The 19,639-nt window shown below is 36.5% G+C and overlaps 1 protein-coding gene across 1 annotated transcript in view; it reads right to left on the reverse strand.

The window, feature by feature from the left end:
• The window catches only part of NAA25 (N-alpha-acetyltransferase 25, NatB auxiliary subunit), a 75,507-nt gene that overhangs the window by 46,704 nt on the left and 9,164 nt on the right, over positions 1-19,639 (reverse strand). The window contains exons 4-5 of the mRNA XM_077159882.1: positions 16,318-16,436; positions 206-280 (exon numbers count right to left, since the gene is read on the reverse strand). Of these exons, the coding sequence (XP_077015997.1) occupies positions 206-280; positions 16,318-16,436 (194 nt within the window). The remainder of the gene's footprint in view (positions 1-205; positions 281-16,317; positions 16,437-19,639) is intronic.

Consider the following 19,639-nt stretch of genomic DNA (forward strand, 5'->3'; position numbering starts at 1 on the left):
TACAAACAAAACTCCTATACGAACTCTGAAGGAATAGCTAAAACCCTCATCTGAAAAAGTCAACTGACAATATGTAAAGTCCCTGTTTAACACATTCTACAGTATTATTACCAAAAGTATCCTGAAAACAACAGTAAGGGCAATTATTTTAATTATATACAAAAGTAAAAATGAATCTGAATCCCATTCTGAATACCATACTTACTTGCATAATTAAGCTCATCACAGACCAAAAGTAGTAAGGATTTTTTGGCACAATCTTATACAGAGCCATGCCAGCCTGAAAGACAGAGAGCCATAAACACTTAATTTAGAAAACATCTTACAGAGGGCAATTAAAAGATCCAGATATATGGCAAGAAGTTTCTCAGGAGAAGAGCAACATGTCTACATATCCCAGTTATCGTAAGGTGCCAGGTCACTTGGTAGAGACAGCAACAGACACAATCACAAAGATAAATCTTTATAAGATCATGAGTGGAATTTCACCTGTTGAACATTTTCCCAAAATTAAAGTTCAATACTTCAAGAATATTACACAACTCAATATATTTCTAGTAGACAATCAAGCAAACACAAAAATGTGGCTTACAAATATACATCAATAAACGAACTTTACTAAAGATACCATACTAACCAGTTATAGTAAAACAAAAACATAAAGAAATCCAGACAGTATATTTGATATTAGTAAGACAAAAAATAATTCGTAGGTTTGGAAAATAATCAGGTGCTTTCAAGATATCATTAGTTAGAATTGAACTTTTGTGGTATGAAATGAAGACCTATACATGCATAACTAAAAATATCTATAATTAGCCCATGAATAATCAAGGCTAATTACAGTAACCATTTTGTTTTGTATTTTTTTAATTGTATTAATTTATAGAAAACTCAACATTTCCATTTTAACCATTTCCAAATGTTTTTTTTCATCTTTTGATTACCATCGTCCACTTCAAAAATTACATGGAGACACAACCAAGTGGAAAGAAATGCCTATTCCTGTAAAGAACAGAGATTGAATCCCTATCGCAAAGGCACTTAAAAGAAAGCGATTAAAATTGGAAATGCTGTGTTGTATATACAGAAACAATAAAATAACATTTAAATTAAAAAAAAATTTAATGCTAAGGGAAGAGATAAACAGATAACTGACTAAAATATACTTGGCAATTAAGGCAAATGTTCTTCACAAAAATCATATCCAAAGATGTTTCCAAGGAAGATAAAGTTTTAAGTTAGTCTGTTTATTTTCTTTCCTTTTCTTAAGAGACAGTAGGGAAGATAACTTAATACAGTATTTGCCAAAGCAAGTCTTTGAGATGGACTTTGAAGATCAAACAGAATGTCAATAGGCAAAGGTAGGAGGTAGGGATATGTATTTGAATACAAATGTTCAGGGTAAATGGGTAAGTGGATGAATAAATTCTATGTAGAAGGCAAATGAATGAAAAAAATATTGAAGATATCAAGGGACACATTTCAACAAGAAAAATGAAGACATCTGGCTGAAATAAAAGATGAAGAGTATAGTAGGGGGAAAAGTTGAAAAGTAGAGTAGAGCACCTTTCCTGCAAAGTATTCAAAAAGGAATCTATACTGGCACAAGGATAGACATACAGACCAATGGACTCGAACTGACAGTTCAAAAACAGATCTTGACATCTATGACCAACTAATTTTTGACAAGATTGCAAAGCCCATTAAATGGGGGAAAAAATGGTATCTTCAACAAATAGTGCAGGGAGAACTGACTATCCATATTCAAAAGAATCAAAGAGGACCCCATCTGAAACTTTCTTAAAAAAATAGACTCAAAATGAATCAAAGCCTAAATATATAAGAATGGGGACCAAAGAACTTCTAGAAGAAAATGTAGGAAAGCATCTTGAGGATCTCCTGTTAGGCAATGGTTTCTTAGACTTTGTACCCAAAGGACAAGCAACGAAAGAAAAAAATAGATAAAAGGGGCCATGACAATATTAAAAACTTTGTGCATCAAAGGACTTTCTCCTGAAAGTAAAAAGGCAGACAACTCAATGAAACAAAATGTTTGGAAACCACATATCAAATAACGGTATAATATCCAGAATATATAAAGAAATCCTACAATTCATCAATAAAAAGACCAACAACCCAACAAAAAAATGGGCAAAATCCTCCTAACCTACGTGAGACATGATCACGTAGGGGTGAAAGTTTCCCTGGTGGTGTTGGAGATGACTCCCAGGGATGAGCCTGGTCCTGGCACTGTGAGATCAATAATTCCAACCTGAACAAAAGGGGGAAAAGAAGTGTAACAAATAAGGTATCAGTGGCTGAGAGAGTTCAAATAGAGTCTAGAGGCTACTCTGGGTAGTTTCAATTAGACATTGCTACCTATCATAACCTGCCAAACCCTATCAAAACCATCTCGGCCAATCCTAAAGAACATCTAAGGCATTATATAAGATTCAACAAAGGTTCCATGGACTAGGGTAACTTTCCAGAAACCTACAACCTCCAAATGGATCGCTGGACCAGATAAGTCCCGAAATGAAGAGGGCTCACCCTCTCCAGAACATTAACTAACTAGTTCCATTCCCCTATTCCATATTATTGACAGTCCCTTTCAACATGAAAAAGTTAGAATAGGCATTGCCCAAGTACCCCAAAAGAGTGGGAGAAAGATCCAAGGTGATGGTAGAGTTATTACAGAGATAGTAGGGTTTAATAAATGAGTATGACTGCTAAATTATCATACTGCTATCTCTTTTAGTCTCCACCATCTTAGAGCAGCTAGAAGTAAAATCCTAAAATTGTGGAAATGAAACTGTAACCCATACCAAACTCTGAAACCTGTTCGACAACTAATTGTTGCAATGTGCTTTGAAATTTATTGCTTTTTTGTATATATGTTATTTTTCGCAAAAAAGAAAAAAAAGGTTGATTGTGATGACAAAAAAAAAAACCACTAAGCTGATCATCGTCATTTCTAAATTGTTGTTCAAGTAGCTATAAATTTGATCAAGTTTTGCTATCAGCAACATGCTACGTTTGTAAATTAAACAATACAATTTTGACATGATACCACCATGTTTTGCAATGGTTTCTATAAAATAGAAATGATCTCTTTCTGGAAAAAAAAAAAGAGACGGAGAGAGAGAGAGGGAAGGTTGAGTATCATCCAAATACATTGGGGAAGTAGGGTTTACTATGTATAGGTCATAAGGAGGTGCTGAATAAGTGAGAGGGAAGGAAGAAGAAAGGAAGGAAGGAAATTCAGATTGAGGATATCCCCGAATGGCAGACTAAGGATGTTGGATGACTTTTAATTCAACTGCCTAAACGTTATTTATGTTATACCACAGATCTAAACTTTTTTTTTTCTTCTAATAACCAAATGTGTTCAGAGCAAACACATCCACAAAAACCTTCAACAATGCAGTTTTAGGTTAAGGTACATGTTTATGGAGTCATACAACATATGCAATAACAGAAGATTAATGTATTTCTCCAGTAGCTTTTTAACTAGAAGTTTCCCTGAGTGTGACACAAGGCATCATCCAAAGTTGCACTTATGGAAAGCAAAGTAGGACAAATAAAAGAAGTTTATAGCTGTAAAAAAAAAAAAAAAAAAAAGGGCGAGGTCACAAACATGCTTTCATATCAAGGCCTTTGCACCCCTTTCTGCCTCAAAACCCCTTATAGGTTCCAGGCCAAGATGGCGGCTTAGCAATGTGCGCATTTTAGTCCGTCCTCCAGAACAACTACTAAATAACCAGAAACAGTACAGAACAGCTCCTGGGACCATGACAGTGACCAGACACACAGCATACTCCAGTCTGGACCAGCTGGACCGGATGCGAGCCCCTCCATAACCGTGAGTTCCCCACGCCGCTGCGGCCAGCGCCCCTCCCCCACAGGCTGCTTCCCAGAGGGGGAAGGAAAGAGACTTAACCAGCAGCAGGGGCAGCCCAACCAAACACCAGTTGTGAAATTAATTCACAAATTCTCACTACTAAAAATAGGCCCCTCAGCTCAGGTGAACCTGGTCAAAGCGGAGGTCACTCATTTTCGCCCTGGCGCCAAGGGGGCAGTGCTGACGGAAAAAGAAAAAAAAAGGAAACAGAGGTTTTTGTGGCTGTGTTTCTACAAAGGCTTGACTGCTTTTGGATATAGCAGCAGGACTTCTCAGGCTGCAACTGCCCCAGGCATAGGCAGAAGTGAGCTCTTTTGGGGGCTTATCTGGAGCCTGTGCCTTCCCCAGGGGAGGGGTGAAGCCCAACTCAGGTGGAATCCCTCCATCAAGGAATTCAGACACCAGGGCTTGGTAATTTGAAGCCATTAAAATCAGACTACAACCTCTTCTCTGTCTCCACCACGCCCCCAGCAGGGAGAGCCTGCCAAAGTTAAAGGTACTGCATCATCTTATGCTGGTGGGACCTGCAGTCAGACAAGCACCACACACAGGGTAGGATAAGAAAAACAGAGTCCAGAGACTTCACAGGAAAGTCTTTCAACCTGATGGGTCTCACCCTCAGGGAAAACCGACGCAGGTGACTCTTTCCTCATGATAGGAGGCCAGTTTGGTCTGGGAAAATCTGGCTGGGGTCTATAATATCTAAGTAGACCCTCCTAAGTGTGTGTGGGGGGGAAGGCACCACACAAGCAGGGCAAGAAACAAGAAAACAAGAACTGAAAAATTCTCCTCTGTTAGACAAAACTTAAGCTAAAGGTCCAGATAAAGCTGAACGGAATGTCAAAGAACAGACAGACAACAAATTCATCCAGCAAGAAAACCCTAGATAAAAGAAGTGAAAGCAATCTCCAGAATAAACTAATTAAGGTAATTAAATGCCTAGACACCAGCAAAAAAAACAAATCACACTAGGAAAATTGAAGATATGGCCCAGTCAAAGGAACAAACCAACAATTCAAATGACATACAGGAGCTGAAACAATTAATTCAGAATGTACAAACAGACATGGAAAACCTCATCAAAAACCAAATCAATGAATTGAGCAATCCATCACATACAAGGGAAGCCCAATACGACTATGTGCAGTTTCTCAATAGAAACCATGGAAGCAAGAAGACAGTGGGATGATATATTTAAATTATTAAACGAGAAAAACTGCCAACCAAGAATTCTATATCCAGTAAAATGAGGGAGAAATTAAAACATTTTCAGACAAAAAAATCACTAAGAGAATTTGTGACCAAGAGACCAGCTCTGCAAGAAATACTAAAGGGAGCACTAGAGACAGATACGAAGGCAGAAGAGAGAGATGTGGAGAAGAGTGTAGAAAGTAAGAATATGAGTAAAGGTAAAAAGAAGGAAAATTAGAAGTGCATATAAAAGCCAAAAGGCAAAATGGTAGAGGAGGGTACTGTCCAGGCAGTAATAACACTGAATGTTGAGGGATTAAGCTTCCCAATCAGGGGGCATGGACTGGCAGAATGGATTAGGGAACGGGACCCATCTATATGCTGTCTCTACTCAAAGGACATGAGGGCAAGGACACAAATTGACATTTGCACATCAATGTTTACAGCAGCATTATTTACAATTACCAAGAGATGGAAACAGCCAAAATGTCCACCAACAGATGGTTGGCTAAACAAACTGTGGTATATACATATGATGGAATATTATGCAGCTGTAAGACAGAATAAAGTTATGAAGTATGTAACAACATGGATGGACCTTAAGGACATTATGCTGAGTGAGATTAGCCAGAAACAAAAGGACAAATACTGTATGGTCTCACTGATATGAACTGACATTAGTGAATAAACTTGGAGAATTTCCTTGGTAACAGAGACCATCAGGAAATAGAAATAGGGTAAGATATTGGGTAATTGGAGCTGAAGGGATACAGATTGTGCAATAGGACTGAATGTAAAAACTCAGAAATGGACAGCACAATACTACCTAAATGTACTACAATTATGTTAAAACACTGAATGAATCTGAATGTGAGAACGATAGAGGGAGGAAGGCTGGGGGCACAAATGAAATCAGAAAGAAAGACGATAAAGATTGAGATGGTATAATCTAGGATTGCCTAGAGTGTATAATGACAGTGATTAAATGTACAAATTTAAAAAATGTTTTTGCATGAGGAAGAACAAAGGAATGTCATTATTGCAGGGTGCTGAAAACAGATGGTAATTAATGTTTTAAAATTTCAGCTTACATGTGGGACTGAAGCAAAAAATGTTTATTTGGTACAAAATTTATATTTTGACTGGTGCATTTTCTGGTATAACTTATGTGGATAACTTGGTTGAACAACATGAGTACATGGAACCTTCAGTAGGACATGGGATTTTGTGGGTTTGTCCAGGTGATGTCCTGATGAATCCCAGAATGATTTGATCAGTGAGCGGAAAAGTATTTGCAAAGTCCCCTTTGGGGAGTGGTGAGACCGGGGGAAAATCCAACCTCCCCAAGTTGAATTCTTGATAGTCTCACAAGCAGTGTGGACAACCAAAGCTATAGGCTGAGCCCCTAGTCTTGGGGTTTGTTCATATGAAACTGAACCCCACAAACGACAGGTCAAGCCTACTTAAAATTAGGCCTAAGAGTCACCCCCAAGAGAACCTCTTCTGTTGCTCAGGTATGGCCTCTCTCTCCAGCCAACACAACAAGCAAACTCACCACTCTCCCCCTGTCTATGTGCGACATGACTCCCAGGGGTGTGGACCTTCCTGGCAACGTGGGACAGAATTCCTAGAATGAGCTGAGACTCACCATCAAAGGATTGAGAAAAATCCTAGAATGAACTGAGACCCAGCATCAAGGGATTGAGAAAACCTTCTCAACCAAAAGGGGGAAGAGTGAAATGAGACAAAGTGTCAATGGCTGAGAGATTCCAAACAGAGTCGAGAGGTTATCCTGGAGGTTCTTCTTTCACATTAAGTAGATATCCCCTTGTTATTCAAGATGCAGTGGAGAGGCTGGAGAGAACTCCCTGAAAATGTAAAGCTGTGTTCCAGTAGCCATGTTTCTTGATGATGACTGTATAATGATATAGCCTTCAACAATGTGACTGTGTGATTGTGAAAACCTTGTGTCTCATGCTCCTTTTATCTACCTTGTCAACAGATGAGTAGAACATATGGAATAAAAATAAATAATAGGGGGAACAAATGTTAAAATAAATTTAGTTTGAAATGCTAGTGATCAATGAAAGGGAGGCGTAAGGGGTATGGTATATATAATTTTTTTTCTGTTTTCGTTTTATTTTTCTGTTGTGTTTTTATTTCTTTTTCTGAATTGATGCAAATGTTCTAAGAAATGATCATGATGATGAATATGCAACTATGTGATGATATTGTGAATTACTGATTATATATGCAGAATGGAATGATCACATATTAGGAATGTTTGTGTTTCTTTCCTGTAATTTTTTTTTTAATTAATAAAAAAAAATTTTTAAAAAAAGGGCAAAAGACTTAATAGATCTTTTTCCAAAGAGGATACAAAAATGGCTAAAAAGCGCATGAAAAGATGTTCAATATCACTAGACATTAGGGAAATGCAAACCAAATCTAGAGTGAGATATTGTTTCACACCCACAAGAATGGCTACTTATTAAAAAAAACAACAGAAAATTACAAGTATTGAAGAGAATGAACCTTGGTTCATGGATGAACCTTGAGGCATTATGTGGAGTGAAATAAGTCAGACACAAAAGAAAAAATACTATATGATCTCATTGCAATGAAATAATTCAAATGTGCAAACTCATGGAATCAGAATGTAGAATATAGGTAGCAGGGGATGGACTGAGGGTAGAGAATGGGGAGTTAATGCTTAATTTGTACAGAATTTCTGTTTGGAAATGGTTAACGGTGACAGTAGCACGTTACTGTGAGTATAATTAACTGCACTAAATTATACATATGAATGTGGTTAAAAGGGAAAATTTTAGGTCATACATGTTACTAGAACAAAAATTTAAAAATAAAATGGGACCGAATAACACAGTGAACCTTACTGTAATAGTACAACAGTACAACATTGTACGATAGTTAATAGTACAATTATTAAAATGTTCTTTCATGAATTGTAACAAATGTACCACACTATTGCAAAGCATTAATAATAGAGTGGTATACCGGGGGTAAAAAAAAACCCTAATGTAAACGATGGACTATAGTTAATAGTACAATTATAATAATCTTTCATCAATTATAACAAAGGTACACACTAATGGAAAGTGTTAATAATAGGAGGATGGGATATATAGGAATGCTACATTTCTTACATGATTTTTCTATAAACTCATAGTTTCTCTATTTTAAAGAAAACGTAAATAAAGACTATTAAAAAAAGTCTATAGGGAGCAGGGGAGTGACATGTATAAATCGATGCAGCACTGTGAAGAGACAGAATAGGAAGAAGGGATAAGGAGGTAAGAAACTAAACCAGGATGAAGTGAATCAGATAAAAAAGAGAACTGAAAGACATTGTAGAAGTAGAATCAAGATGATCTGGACAGAAAATTGATGTACAGATAAGAAGAATAATTTAAAACGGCCTGAGGTCATTGCTTCTAAAAAGCACATGTACTCTAGAAGTGTGGAATGAAAAGGTTAGAAAATCAATATTACTTGATAATTTGAGGAAAGAAAACATTATGTTGACACGTACAGAGAAAAAGGAAAAGAATATAAAATAAATATATACTTTTAATATAAACATAATTTTAAAATGCATGCTTATACCCCTTCATCTTGCCAACTCTACTCTTTTGTTGATACAGAAAATAACTGATGAAGGACAAGTTTGAAAAACATGATCCTAAGGTTGTAAGAGAATGGAATGCCATTTAGAGAAAAGGAAATTTAATCACCAATGAATGATTAGAAACTATTCATCTGCTGTGGTTTTATATATTACCTGCCAGTGATGTAATCTAGGACAGCAGAAGCTCTTGAGTTTTCTGATTCCCTGGCTTACCCCCTTCTACCTATACCAATTTATTGAAAATCACTTTTTTACTTAGCAAATATTTATTTTGAGGATATTCCGGTATTGGGGAGCCAACAATAAACCAAACTAACAAAACTCCCAACCTCACGAAACATGACACCAAATATGTTGAACACTGATTATCCATGACTCACCTACAACTTTCACAATAAATATATTACACAGTTAAGGAATGTAACTAACTTAAGCAACAACAAAGGAAATATAAAAATTAGACATTCCATCTAAAACATTAAACATCCGGGTCACTCCATTCTTCTACTATGTTATTAGATTGGAATAATGCAAAATCAAGTTATGGCTAAAACATTTTAAGGAACTATAACTGTTAAACCACATCGAATCAATGTCTCTGAAAGCAAGATGCAAAATTGGGCATATCTGTGGCAACGTACAAAGGTAAATCATACAAAAATTACAGTTTTAATCTGTGGGATCATAAAATTAATACAAACTAGTATTTTGTAAAAAGAGAAATTAATTAAGATTAAAAAAATTATCCATAGCCCTATACCCTGGTAAATTTTGGTATACATCCTTAATAGACATATCCTTCATCAGAGAGGGATGGATGTAGAGATGTGGGAGAAAGCCATTTTACTATTTTGTTTTACTCAATTAACATTACATACTGGAAACATCTTTCTATGTCAACAAACAAAGACAGTATTATTTGGGGGTTGCATTTTATTCTACTGTATATATGTAGCATAATTTATTTAACCATATGTCTATCAATGAACATTTAATATACTTTGATTAAAACATATTCCTTATTATACAGCATTTAGACAAAATGATGTCCCAAAACATATGACAACGTGGATGAATCCTGAGGACATAATGCTGAGTGAAATAAGTAAGACACAAAAAGACAGATACTATAACATTCCATTTTTATGACTCTGATAAAGTCACCAGTGTTTTGTAGTATCTAGAAGGAAAAATCTGAGAAGAGAGCATGGTACCCCATGACAAACTCTGGGACCTGCTCTGAAGTGCACTTTGAAAATCATTGTTTTTTTCTTTCTTTTCTTTGTATATATGTTATAGTTTATAACAACAAGAATAACAAAACTATAGGCAGCTATATTTGAAAATATTTAGTAAAAGCTCATGACTATAGCAAAGTTGATATTTGTAATAACTTTTTAGTTGATATTTTGAGAATGCACAGTTTTAATAGTTAATCAAACGGTACTTAAGATAGTGTTTAATATCTAGAATTTAAGAAACTCTGAAATTTCTATCTATAGATTTTTTTTCCTTCTTTGCTTCAATTTTATGGGTTTTTTTTCGCACGGGCAGGCTCTGGGAATTGAACCCAGGTTTCCAGCATGGCAAGCGAGAATTCTGCCTGCTGAGCCACCATCACACCACCCCCTTCCTTGCTTCAATTTTAATTGGTTTATGAAACACTGTACAAACAAGCTTTATAATGATTAGATTTTTTTTCTCAAATATGCCCATGGATAAGCTAACTTAAGATATTTATTTTACGTTTATTAGTTACAAAATTTATATTTTGACTAGTGCATTTCCTAATATAACTCATATAGATAGTTTGAACGTCGTTAAGTACTTAGAATCTCAGGTAGGACATGAGATTTTGCTGGTTTGTCCAGATTGATGCCCCAATGAATCCCAGAGTGATTCAATCAGTGAGTGGAAAAGTTCTGCAAAGCCCCCTTCGGGGAGTGGTGAGAACGGGGAGAAATTCAACTTCCCCAAGTTGAATTCTTGATATTCTCACAAGCAGTGTAGACAACCAAAGCTATAGGCTGAGCCCCCAGTCTTGGGGTTTGTTCACATGAAACTTAACCCCGCAAAGGATAGGTCAAGTCTACTTAAAATTTAGGCCTAAGAGTCACCCCCAAGAGAGTCTCTTTTGTTGCTCAGATGTGGCCCCTCTCTCCAGCCAACACAACAAGCAGTCTCACCACCCTACCCCTCTCTATGTGGGACATGACTCCCAGGGTTGTGGACCTTACTGGCAACGTGGGACAGAGATCTTGGAATGAATGGAGACTCAGCATCAAGGGATTGAGAAAAACCCTAGAATGAGCTGAGACTTAGCATCAAGGGATTGAGAAAACCTTCTCAACCAAAAGGGGGAAGAGGGAAATGAGACAAAGTGTCAATGGCTCAGAGATTCCAAACAGAGTCGAGAGGTTATCCTGGAGGTTATTCTTATACATCAAGTAGATATTATCTTGTTATTCAAGATGTAATGGAGAAGCTGGAGGGAACTGCCTGAAAATGTAGAGCTGTGTTCCAGTAGCCATGTTTCTTGAGGATGATTGAATAATGATACAGCTGTCACAATGTGACTGTGTGATTGTGAAAACCTTGTGTCTGATGCTCCTTTTATCTACCTTGTCAACAAAGGGGTAGAACATATGGAATAAAAGTAAATAATAGGGGAAACAAATGCTAAAATAAATTTAGTTTAAATGCTAGTGATCAATGAAAGCAAGGGGTAAAGGGTATGGTAGGTATAATCTTTTTTTCTTTCCTGTATTCGTTTTATTTCTTTTTCTGTTGTCTTTTTATTTCTTTTTCTGAATTAATGCAAATGTTCTAAGAAATGATGAATATGCAACTAAGTGATGATATTGTGAATTACTGATTATGTATGTTGTTTAATTTTATTTTTGTAATTAATAAATAAATTTTTTAAAATTACATAAAAAAGATATCTATTTTAGGTGGTAGATTTTCATACGTTAATTATAAAAATATTTGTATCTTCATATTTCCTTGAAATCAGGAAAATATTTAGTGACATAAGTCATTACTATAGCAATACAGCTATTTATAAGAACTTTCTACTTGATATTTTGAGAACATCTACAGTTTTGATAGCTGATCAAATGGTATCAAGTTAGTGTTTAATATTTAGAATTTAAGAACTTTGGTATCTGAATTTGTAGATTATTTTAATTTTTGCCTTCAATTTTAAATTGGTTTATGAAACTTACTGCGTAAACACAGGTTTTACAATGATTATATGGATACTTTATTTAAATATGCCTATGGCTAAGCTAACCAAGATATCCATTTTTGGTGGTTCTAAGCGTATTGATCATTTTCTTAAATAAAAAAAAATTTGGAAAAAAAGAGTAAAAAAAAAAAAAAAAACACACAAAACATATTCCTAAAGTTTATGTAATGGATGGCAGTGATGGTAGCATAACATCATGAATGTATTTAACACACTGAATTGTATACTTGAAAGTGGTTAAAATTATCAATTTTAAGTTGTATATATGTTATCAGAATAAAAAATGTTTGCATACTGGTGTTCGTGATTTGCAATGGATGGAGGTGGCCTAAGGCTACAATGACTGAGGAATAGAAGGGGGAATTGTGGTGTATACATAAAACAGAGTATTGAGCAGCTGCAAGAAGGAATCAAGTTGTGAGGCATTCAACCACGTGAACAAACCTTAAGGACAGTATGTTGAATGAGATGGCAGAAACAAAAAGGCAAATATTATCATGCCTCACTCTATAGACTGTGCTATAATACACAAATTCAGAAAACTGAAGTCGACAGCATGGATTATCAGGTTGGGGCTAACTGGAAAGAGTCTTAGACTGTAAGCTCTTACAGGAGTCATATCTATTCCAGAGTAGTAACCATTATTTCTGAATTCTGAGATACTGAGCTACTTGTGTTTAACCCAGTTGTTTCCTGAAACTTCGGGTATTTGTATGACACCTGAAACTCAGAGTTAGAGCACTGAAGGTATGAAAGTCAGCATTACCCCATATAGCAACTGTTAAAAAAGTTGAAAAAGTGATCAGACTTTGATTAGAGACATGAATGAAGCTGATATGGACAGGACTAAGGTAAATCAGAATACGGGGTTAAAGGATAATACGGTCCTTATTTTTAAACTTCAACTTGTGTGTGAGACCAAGGAGAGAGATGTTTATTTCGTGCAAAATTTATATTTTGGGTAGCGCATTATCTAATCTAACTTGCACAATCAGTTTATTTGAACACCATATTTACATGGAATTTTGATCAAGGCGTGAGATCCTGTTGGTTTGTACAGGTTAGTATGATGCCCTGATGTATGTCAGAGTAATTTGGGCAGAGAATAAAAAAGTATTTGCAAAGTCCCCTTGGGGGGTTGGGGAGTGTGCTGGTTTGAAAGGATGTATGTCTCCTAGAAAAGCCATGTTTTAATCAAAATTCCGTTTCATAAAGGCAGAATAATCCCTATTTAATACTGTATGCTTGAAATTGTAATCAGATCATCTCCCTGGAGATGTGATTTAATCAAGAGTGCTTGTTAGACTAGATTAGATGACATGTCCACCCATTCGGGTTGGTCTTGATTAGTTTCTGAAGTCCTATAAAAGAGGGTACATTTTGGAGAACGACAGAGATTCAGAGAGAGCAGAGAAGAACGACATAGCCATGAGAAAAGAGCCCACAAGCCAGTGACCTTTGGAGATGAAGAAGGAAAACGCCTCCCGGGCAGCTTCATGAAACAGGAAGCCAGGAGAGAAAGTAGCAGATGATATCTTGCCGTGTGCCCTTCTAGCCCAGATAGAAACTCTGACTGTGTTTGCCATGTGCCGTTCCACTTGAGAGAGAAACCCTGAACTTATCAGCCTTCTTGAACCAAGGTATCTTTCCCTGGATGACTTATATTGGACATTTCTATAGACTTGCATTAATTGGGACATTTTCTCAGTCTTAAAACTGTAAACTAGCAACTTATTAAATTCCCCCTTTTAAAAGCCATTCTGTTTCTCGTATATTGCATGCCAGCAGCTAGCAAACTAGGACAGGGAGAAAGGAAGAAATATTTCACTTTTCCATCTGGGGAACTCCTGATATTCTGGTAAGCAGTGGGGACAACCAGTTCAATAGGTTGAGCCCTCAGTCTTCAGGTCTGCCCCTATGAAATTTATTCCTGCAAAGAATAGGCTAAGCCCACTTATAATTATGCGTTAAGAGTCAGCCTGAGAGAACCTCTTTTGTTGCTCGGATGTAGCTTCTCTCTCTAAATAAATTCATTGCCCTCCCCCACTAGTGGGACATGACTCCCAGGGCTGTAACTCTCCCTGGCAACATGGGACAGGACTCCTGGGATATGCTGGGACCTGTCATTATGGGACTGAGAAAGCCTTCTTGACCAAAAGGGGGAAGAGAAAAATGAGATAAAGTTTCAATAGCTGAGAGACTTCAAACAGAGTTGAGAGGTTATCCTAGGAGTTATTCTTATGCATTGTATAGATAACCTTTATTGGAATGGCTGGAGGGAAGTACCTGAAAATGCTGAGCTGTGCTCCAGTAGCCTTGATTCTTTTTTTTTTTTACATGGGCAGGCACCGGGAATCAAGCCCGGGTCCTCTGGCATGGCAGGCAAGCATTCTTGCCTGCTGAGCCACCAGGGCCCACCCAGCCTTGATTCTTGAAGGCGACTATATAACTTTTACAATGTGACCGCATGATTGTGAAAACCTTGTGTCTGATGTTCCTTTTATCCAGGGTATGGACAAATGAGTAAAAAAAGAAGATTAAAAAAGAAATAAATAACGGGGGGGGAGATAAAGGGTAAAAAAATCAGGTAGATTAAAATACTAGTGGTCAATGAGAGGCAAAGGTAAGAGGTATGGGATATATGAGTTTTCTCTATTTCTTTTTCCGGAGTGATGCAAACGTTCTAAAAATGATCATGGTGATTAATACACAATTATGTGAAGATATTGTGAGTCACTGATTGCATACGATGGACGGACTGTAAATGTGTAAAGATTTCTCTAAAAAATATTTAAAAAAAAACAAGAAAAAACAAAGAAGGGGTGTGAGGGTAGTTCAGTGGTAGAATTCTCACCTGCCATGTAGGAGACCAGGGTTCGATTTCTGTCCCATGCACTCCCTCCCTCCCAAAAAAATACAAGCAAACAAACAAATGAAAACCCAGACAAAAACAAAAATTCAACAAATGGTGCTGCAATAAGGGGATACTCACATGGAAAAAGAAAGACCCTTGCCATATAGCCATACAGCATACAAAGAAAAAAAAAAAAAGAACTATACAACAGAGTGGACCCTAATGTAAACTATGAATTACAGTTAATACAATTATAATAATCTTGTTTCATCAGCTATAACAAACAGACCGCACTAACTCAAAATGTTAATAAGGAAAATCTGTGTGTTTGGGGGTGGGAGTGGAAGGGGGTTGTAACATGGGAACTCTACTTTCTACATGATTTTTTCTGTAACCCTATCCGATCTAATAAAAAGTTTTCAAAATATTCCTAGAAATAAAAATGGTATTAAGAATTTTTATGCATACATGTTAATGTTGCCAATTTTGTAAAACAGACCCATTTTATAGCAAAAGACAAATGATAATTTCTGAACACTTTTGTAACAATATATTGCAGTGCAAATAAAGCAAAAATTTAAGGGAATTAAAGTTGGTTAAAAAAAATACTTGCCTAAGAATTTTTTCTTGAAAACCTGTCTTAGTGAATAGAAAAGTTATTATGTTAATACAGTATCTACCACCCTGCCTAATTCATTTATTGTTATATTTTGATATTGCAAGTAAAGGTTAAAGAACCCAAATAAGCAAGCTTTGCTTTCAAAAAGACATTATACCCACGAACAAAGCATTTCTAAAGAAAACACTAATTTGACTTTGTAAACTTTTATGGGCTTAAATGTATGGGTTCCATTTCTCTGAAATGCCAGCTCTACCCAAGCACTAGGCCAAGCATGCGTCTAAAGGGCCCCTTCACATAAGCATGCGACAGGAACTAGCTGGCAAAAAAACTGCCTCAGGCCAAAAAATAAAATAAAAATACCAGACAGTGGATTATTTTCCCTTTGAGGACTTAAACATTTCAGCAGACAATAAACAATTAAACTTATAAATTAGATACAAACTTTGAAGTTATTGTTTGTATAGTCTGTTCATTTTTTGCTTTGGGATTTCTGCCCATTTTCTGAACATTTATAACAGCAATCTGTATCAGTGTTATGATATAAAATAGATTTATCAGAATCAAACAAAACATCATCAGGCCACAAAATGAGGATGATGAACTTTTTCTCCAATAAAACATTTTTAAAGAATTTGAATAATTGTTCATCTTCAAATACACAAGGAAAATAACTGGATATTGTCACACACAAACACAAATTCTGTTCCGTACACACACACACACACACACACACATACATACACACACACACACACACACACAAACCACTGCAATTAAAACACCTTAAAGAGATTTTTACCTCTAATAAGCAAATCCCACAGCCTAGGAAGTCTGAGGATCAAGTTACCTGTTGCATTTTCTTGTATTCGCCCACTCTGGCATAGGCCATGAAGAGGTGAGAGTGATACTCCTCACTATTGGGAACTTTCTTCACAGCTGCCTCATAAAGTTTTGTAACTAATTCCGCTAAGATAAAGAGAAATAACAGTTAAATTACACTTCAATCATTAAAGAAAATTCTAACAGCATTTAATTTCTTTCCTATTTGGCAAAAATAGATTTCTCCTGTCATCAAGAATGAAGAGAGTTATTTGTTTTGTCTCATCTGACTATTACTCTTCTTTTGCTTAGGTGTTATCTAAGGAAGTATGGAGTAAGTCAGGGCTCCACATTACATTCATAATTCACAAGATCCCAAACAGCTTGTCTCTCTGCTCCTTCCTACTTCTTTCCCCCAGCACTTTATGCTCCAGGCACATCAAAATATTTGTAGTCCCAATGATTCCCTGTGCTGTTTCATACCTCCATACCTTTATATCATTCCCACTGTCTAGATTTGCCTTTCCTCCTTTCAACTTAGTGAACATCATCCAAGACTCAGCTCAAGTGTAATCTCTGTAAAACCTTCCCTGAGCACCATCTCTGCTCCTCCACCTCAATTGTCACTGCCTCCCTCTGTCATCTTTGAGTCTTTTAAATAACTGTTACAGCATTTACTAATACATTAGTATATAATAGTATTCAGTAATACAGTACACTATCGATCTATTCTTCCTCATAGATTATGAGTAACATGAGGGCAGAAACAGCATCTTTCATCCTTGACTCTGATACAATACCTGTGGGAGAATCATTCTTTCAATACTTGAGGCATAGATGAAAGGGTTTTAAAAAAACACTGAGGGAAAATCCCTATCCCTAAATCAACATAATTCCTAATTAATGAGATATGACACTAAACTCTTAACTTTTATAAGAATGAAAACCAAAACTGAACTGTAAGACAGCATCTTCTTCTCACTTACGAAGGTAAAAATTTTGAAGTATAAGAATACCAAGTGTTGACATGGACGGGGAACAATTGGAAATGCTGGTGAGAGAGTAAATAGGGAAACAAATTTACATTATCTTTCTTTATCTTTTAAAACTGAACATACATATATCCTATAGCCTCCATACTCAAATCAAGAGTGCTAAGTAAATACGAGAAGAAAACCCAACCAGCCAGAATTAACAAACACAGAAAACGACAGAATATACATTCTTCTATACGACACATGGATCATTCTCCAGGACAGATCATATGTTAGATCACAAAACAAGTCACAATAAATACAAAAATAGCAATCACACAATGTATCTTCTCTGACCACAATGGAATGAAGCTAAAAATCAACAACAGAGGGAGAAATGGAAAATGTATGAATATGTGGAAATGCGCTCTTAAACAACCAATTGGTCAAAGAAGAAATCTTAAGGGAAATTAGGAAGTAATTTGAGGCAAAACGAGAATGAAAATATAACACACTCAAACTTATGGGATGCAGAATGGGGAGCTGATGCTTAATTTGTACAGAATTTCTATTTAGGTTGATTGTAAAGGTTTGAAAATGGATAATGATAACAGTAGCACATTATTGTGAGTGTAAATAACTGCTGAACTATGTGAATACGGCTGAAAGGGGAAGTTTGGGGTTGTGTATGTTACTAGAATGAAAGTTAGAAGAGGTAACAGTTTGAAGCTATTATGTACCCCAGAAAAGACATGTTTCAATCCTAATTCAATCTTGTGGTGGCAGCTGTTTCTTTAAATCCTGTAGGCCAGGAACATTTGATTAGATTATCTCCACAGAGATGTGGTGCGCCCAGTTGTGGGTGTGCCCTTTTGCTTAAATGGAGATGTGACTTTACCCATTCCAGGTGGGTCTTGATTAGTTTAATGGAGTCCTTTAAAAGAGGAAACATTTTGGAGAAAGCTCAGAAACAACAAAGCCAAAGAAATGTCAGAGTAGAGCTGATACAGGTGCCAACACTTGGAGAAGAGAGACACGGCTGTTTGGAGATGCTTGAGCCCAGCTGATGCCACCATGAGACGTTAAGTAAGCCAGAATCTGGAGAGCTAAGAGAAGCCAAGAGATGAAAACCAGTCCCAGAGAAGCAAAGTAAGGAGCCCCCACAGGAACAGAGGCTGAAAGCAACAGAACCCAAGAAAGGCACCAGCAGATGCCAGCCATGTGACTTGCCAGACTTGACAGGGATGTTCCTGGATTAAGTGAATGTAGCCTCTTGTTGGTGCCTTAATTCGGAACTTTCACTTCCTTAGAACTGTAAACTTGTAACTTATTAAATTCCCCTTTTAAAAGCCATTTCAGTTCTGGTATATTGCATTCCAGCAACTTACAAGCTTAAATAGAAGATGAAACACGGGACTGTGTAACACAGTCTACCCTGTTGTGGACAAGGGACTGGGGTTAATTGTATAAATATAAGAATGTTCTTTCATGAATTATAACAAATGTATGATATTAATATAGGATTATAGGGTGGTATACAGGAAAAAAAAATAACACCTGTCATGGTCAGGTTTATGTGTCAACTTGGCCAGGTGGCGATGCCCGTTTGTCTGGTTGGGCAAGTGCTGGCCTGTCTGTTACTATAAGGACTTTTATAGAATTAAATCATGATCACGTGGGCTGTACCCACAGTTGATTACATTTGTAACCAGCCAAAGGGAGTGTCTTCTGCAATGAGCAGTGTTTAATGTAATCACTGGAAAGCTTTTAAGGAGGACTCCAGAAGAGAGAGTTTCTCTCTCTTCCTGCTTCGGCCAGCAAGCCTCTCCTGTGGAGTTTGTCCAGACCCTTCATCAGAGTTATTAGCTTCAAAGCCTGCCCTACGGATGTTGGACTCTACTTTCCTCAAAAGTTACGTGAGACACTTTTATATATTTTTATATCTAAGGATATTTCCTGCTGATTTTGTTTCTCTAGAGAACCGTAGCTAATACAACACCTAACGTAAACTATGGACTAAATTTAATAGTTACTATCTAATATTCTTTCATCACTTATAACAAAGGTACCACACTAATGCAAAGAGTTAACAACAGGATAGTATATGAGAACTCTGTATTTTTTACAAGACTTCTCTGTAAACTACAACTTCTTTAATTAAAAAATAATAATAATTGAACAAAAAGCAAAAAGCATTGTGCCAAGTGAAAGAAACCAGACACAAAGTATCACATATTGTACAGCTCCATTTACATAAAATGTAAATATAAATAAATTTATAGAAACAGAACTAGATTAGTGGTTATATAGGTCTAGAGAAGGATAGAGGGATTGACAGGTAACTGCCAAGGGGTATGAGGTTTTTCTTTTTGGAGT

The sequence above is a fragment of the Tamandua tetradactyla genome, chromosome 5 (genome assembly GCF_023851605.1).
Source record: "Tamandua tetradactyla isolate mTamTet1 chromosome 5, mTamTet1.pri, whole genome shotgun sequence".
Taxonomy (NCBI): Eukaryota; Metazoa; Chordata; class Mammalia; order Pilosa; family Myrmecophagidae; genus Tamandua; species Tamandua tetradactyla.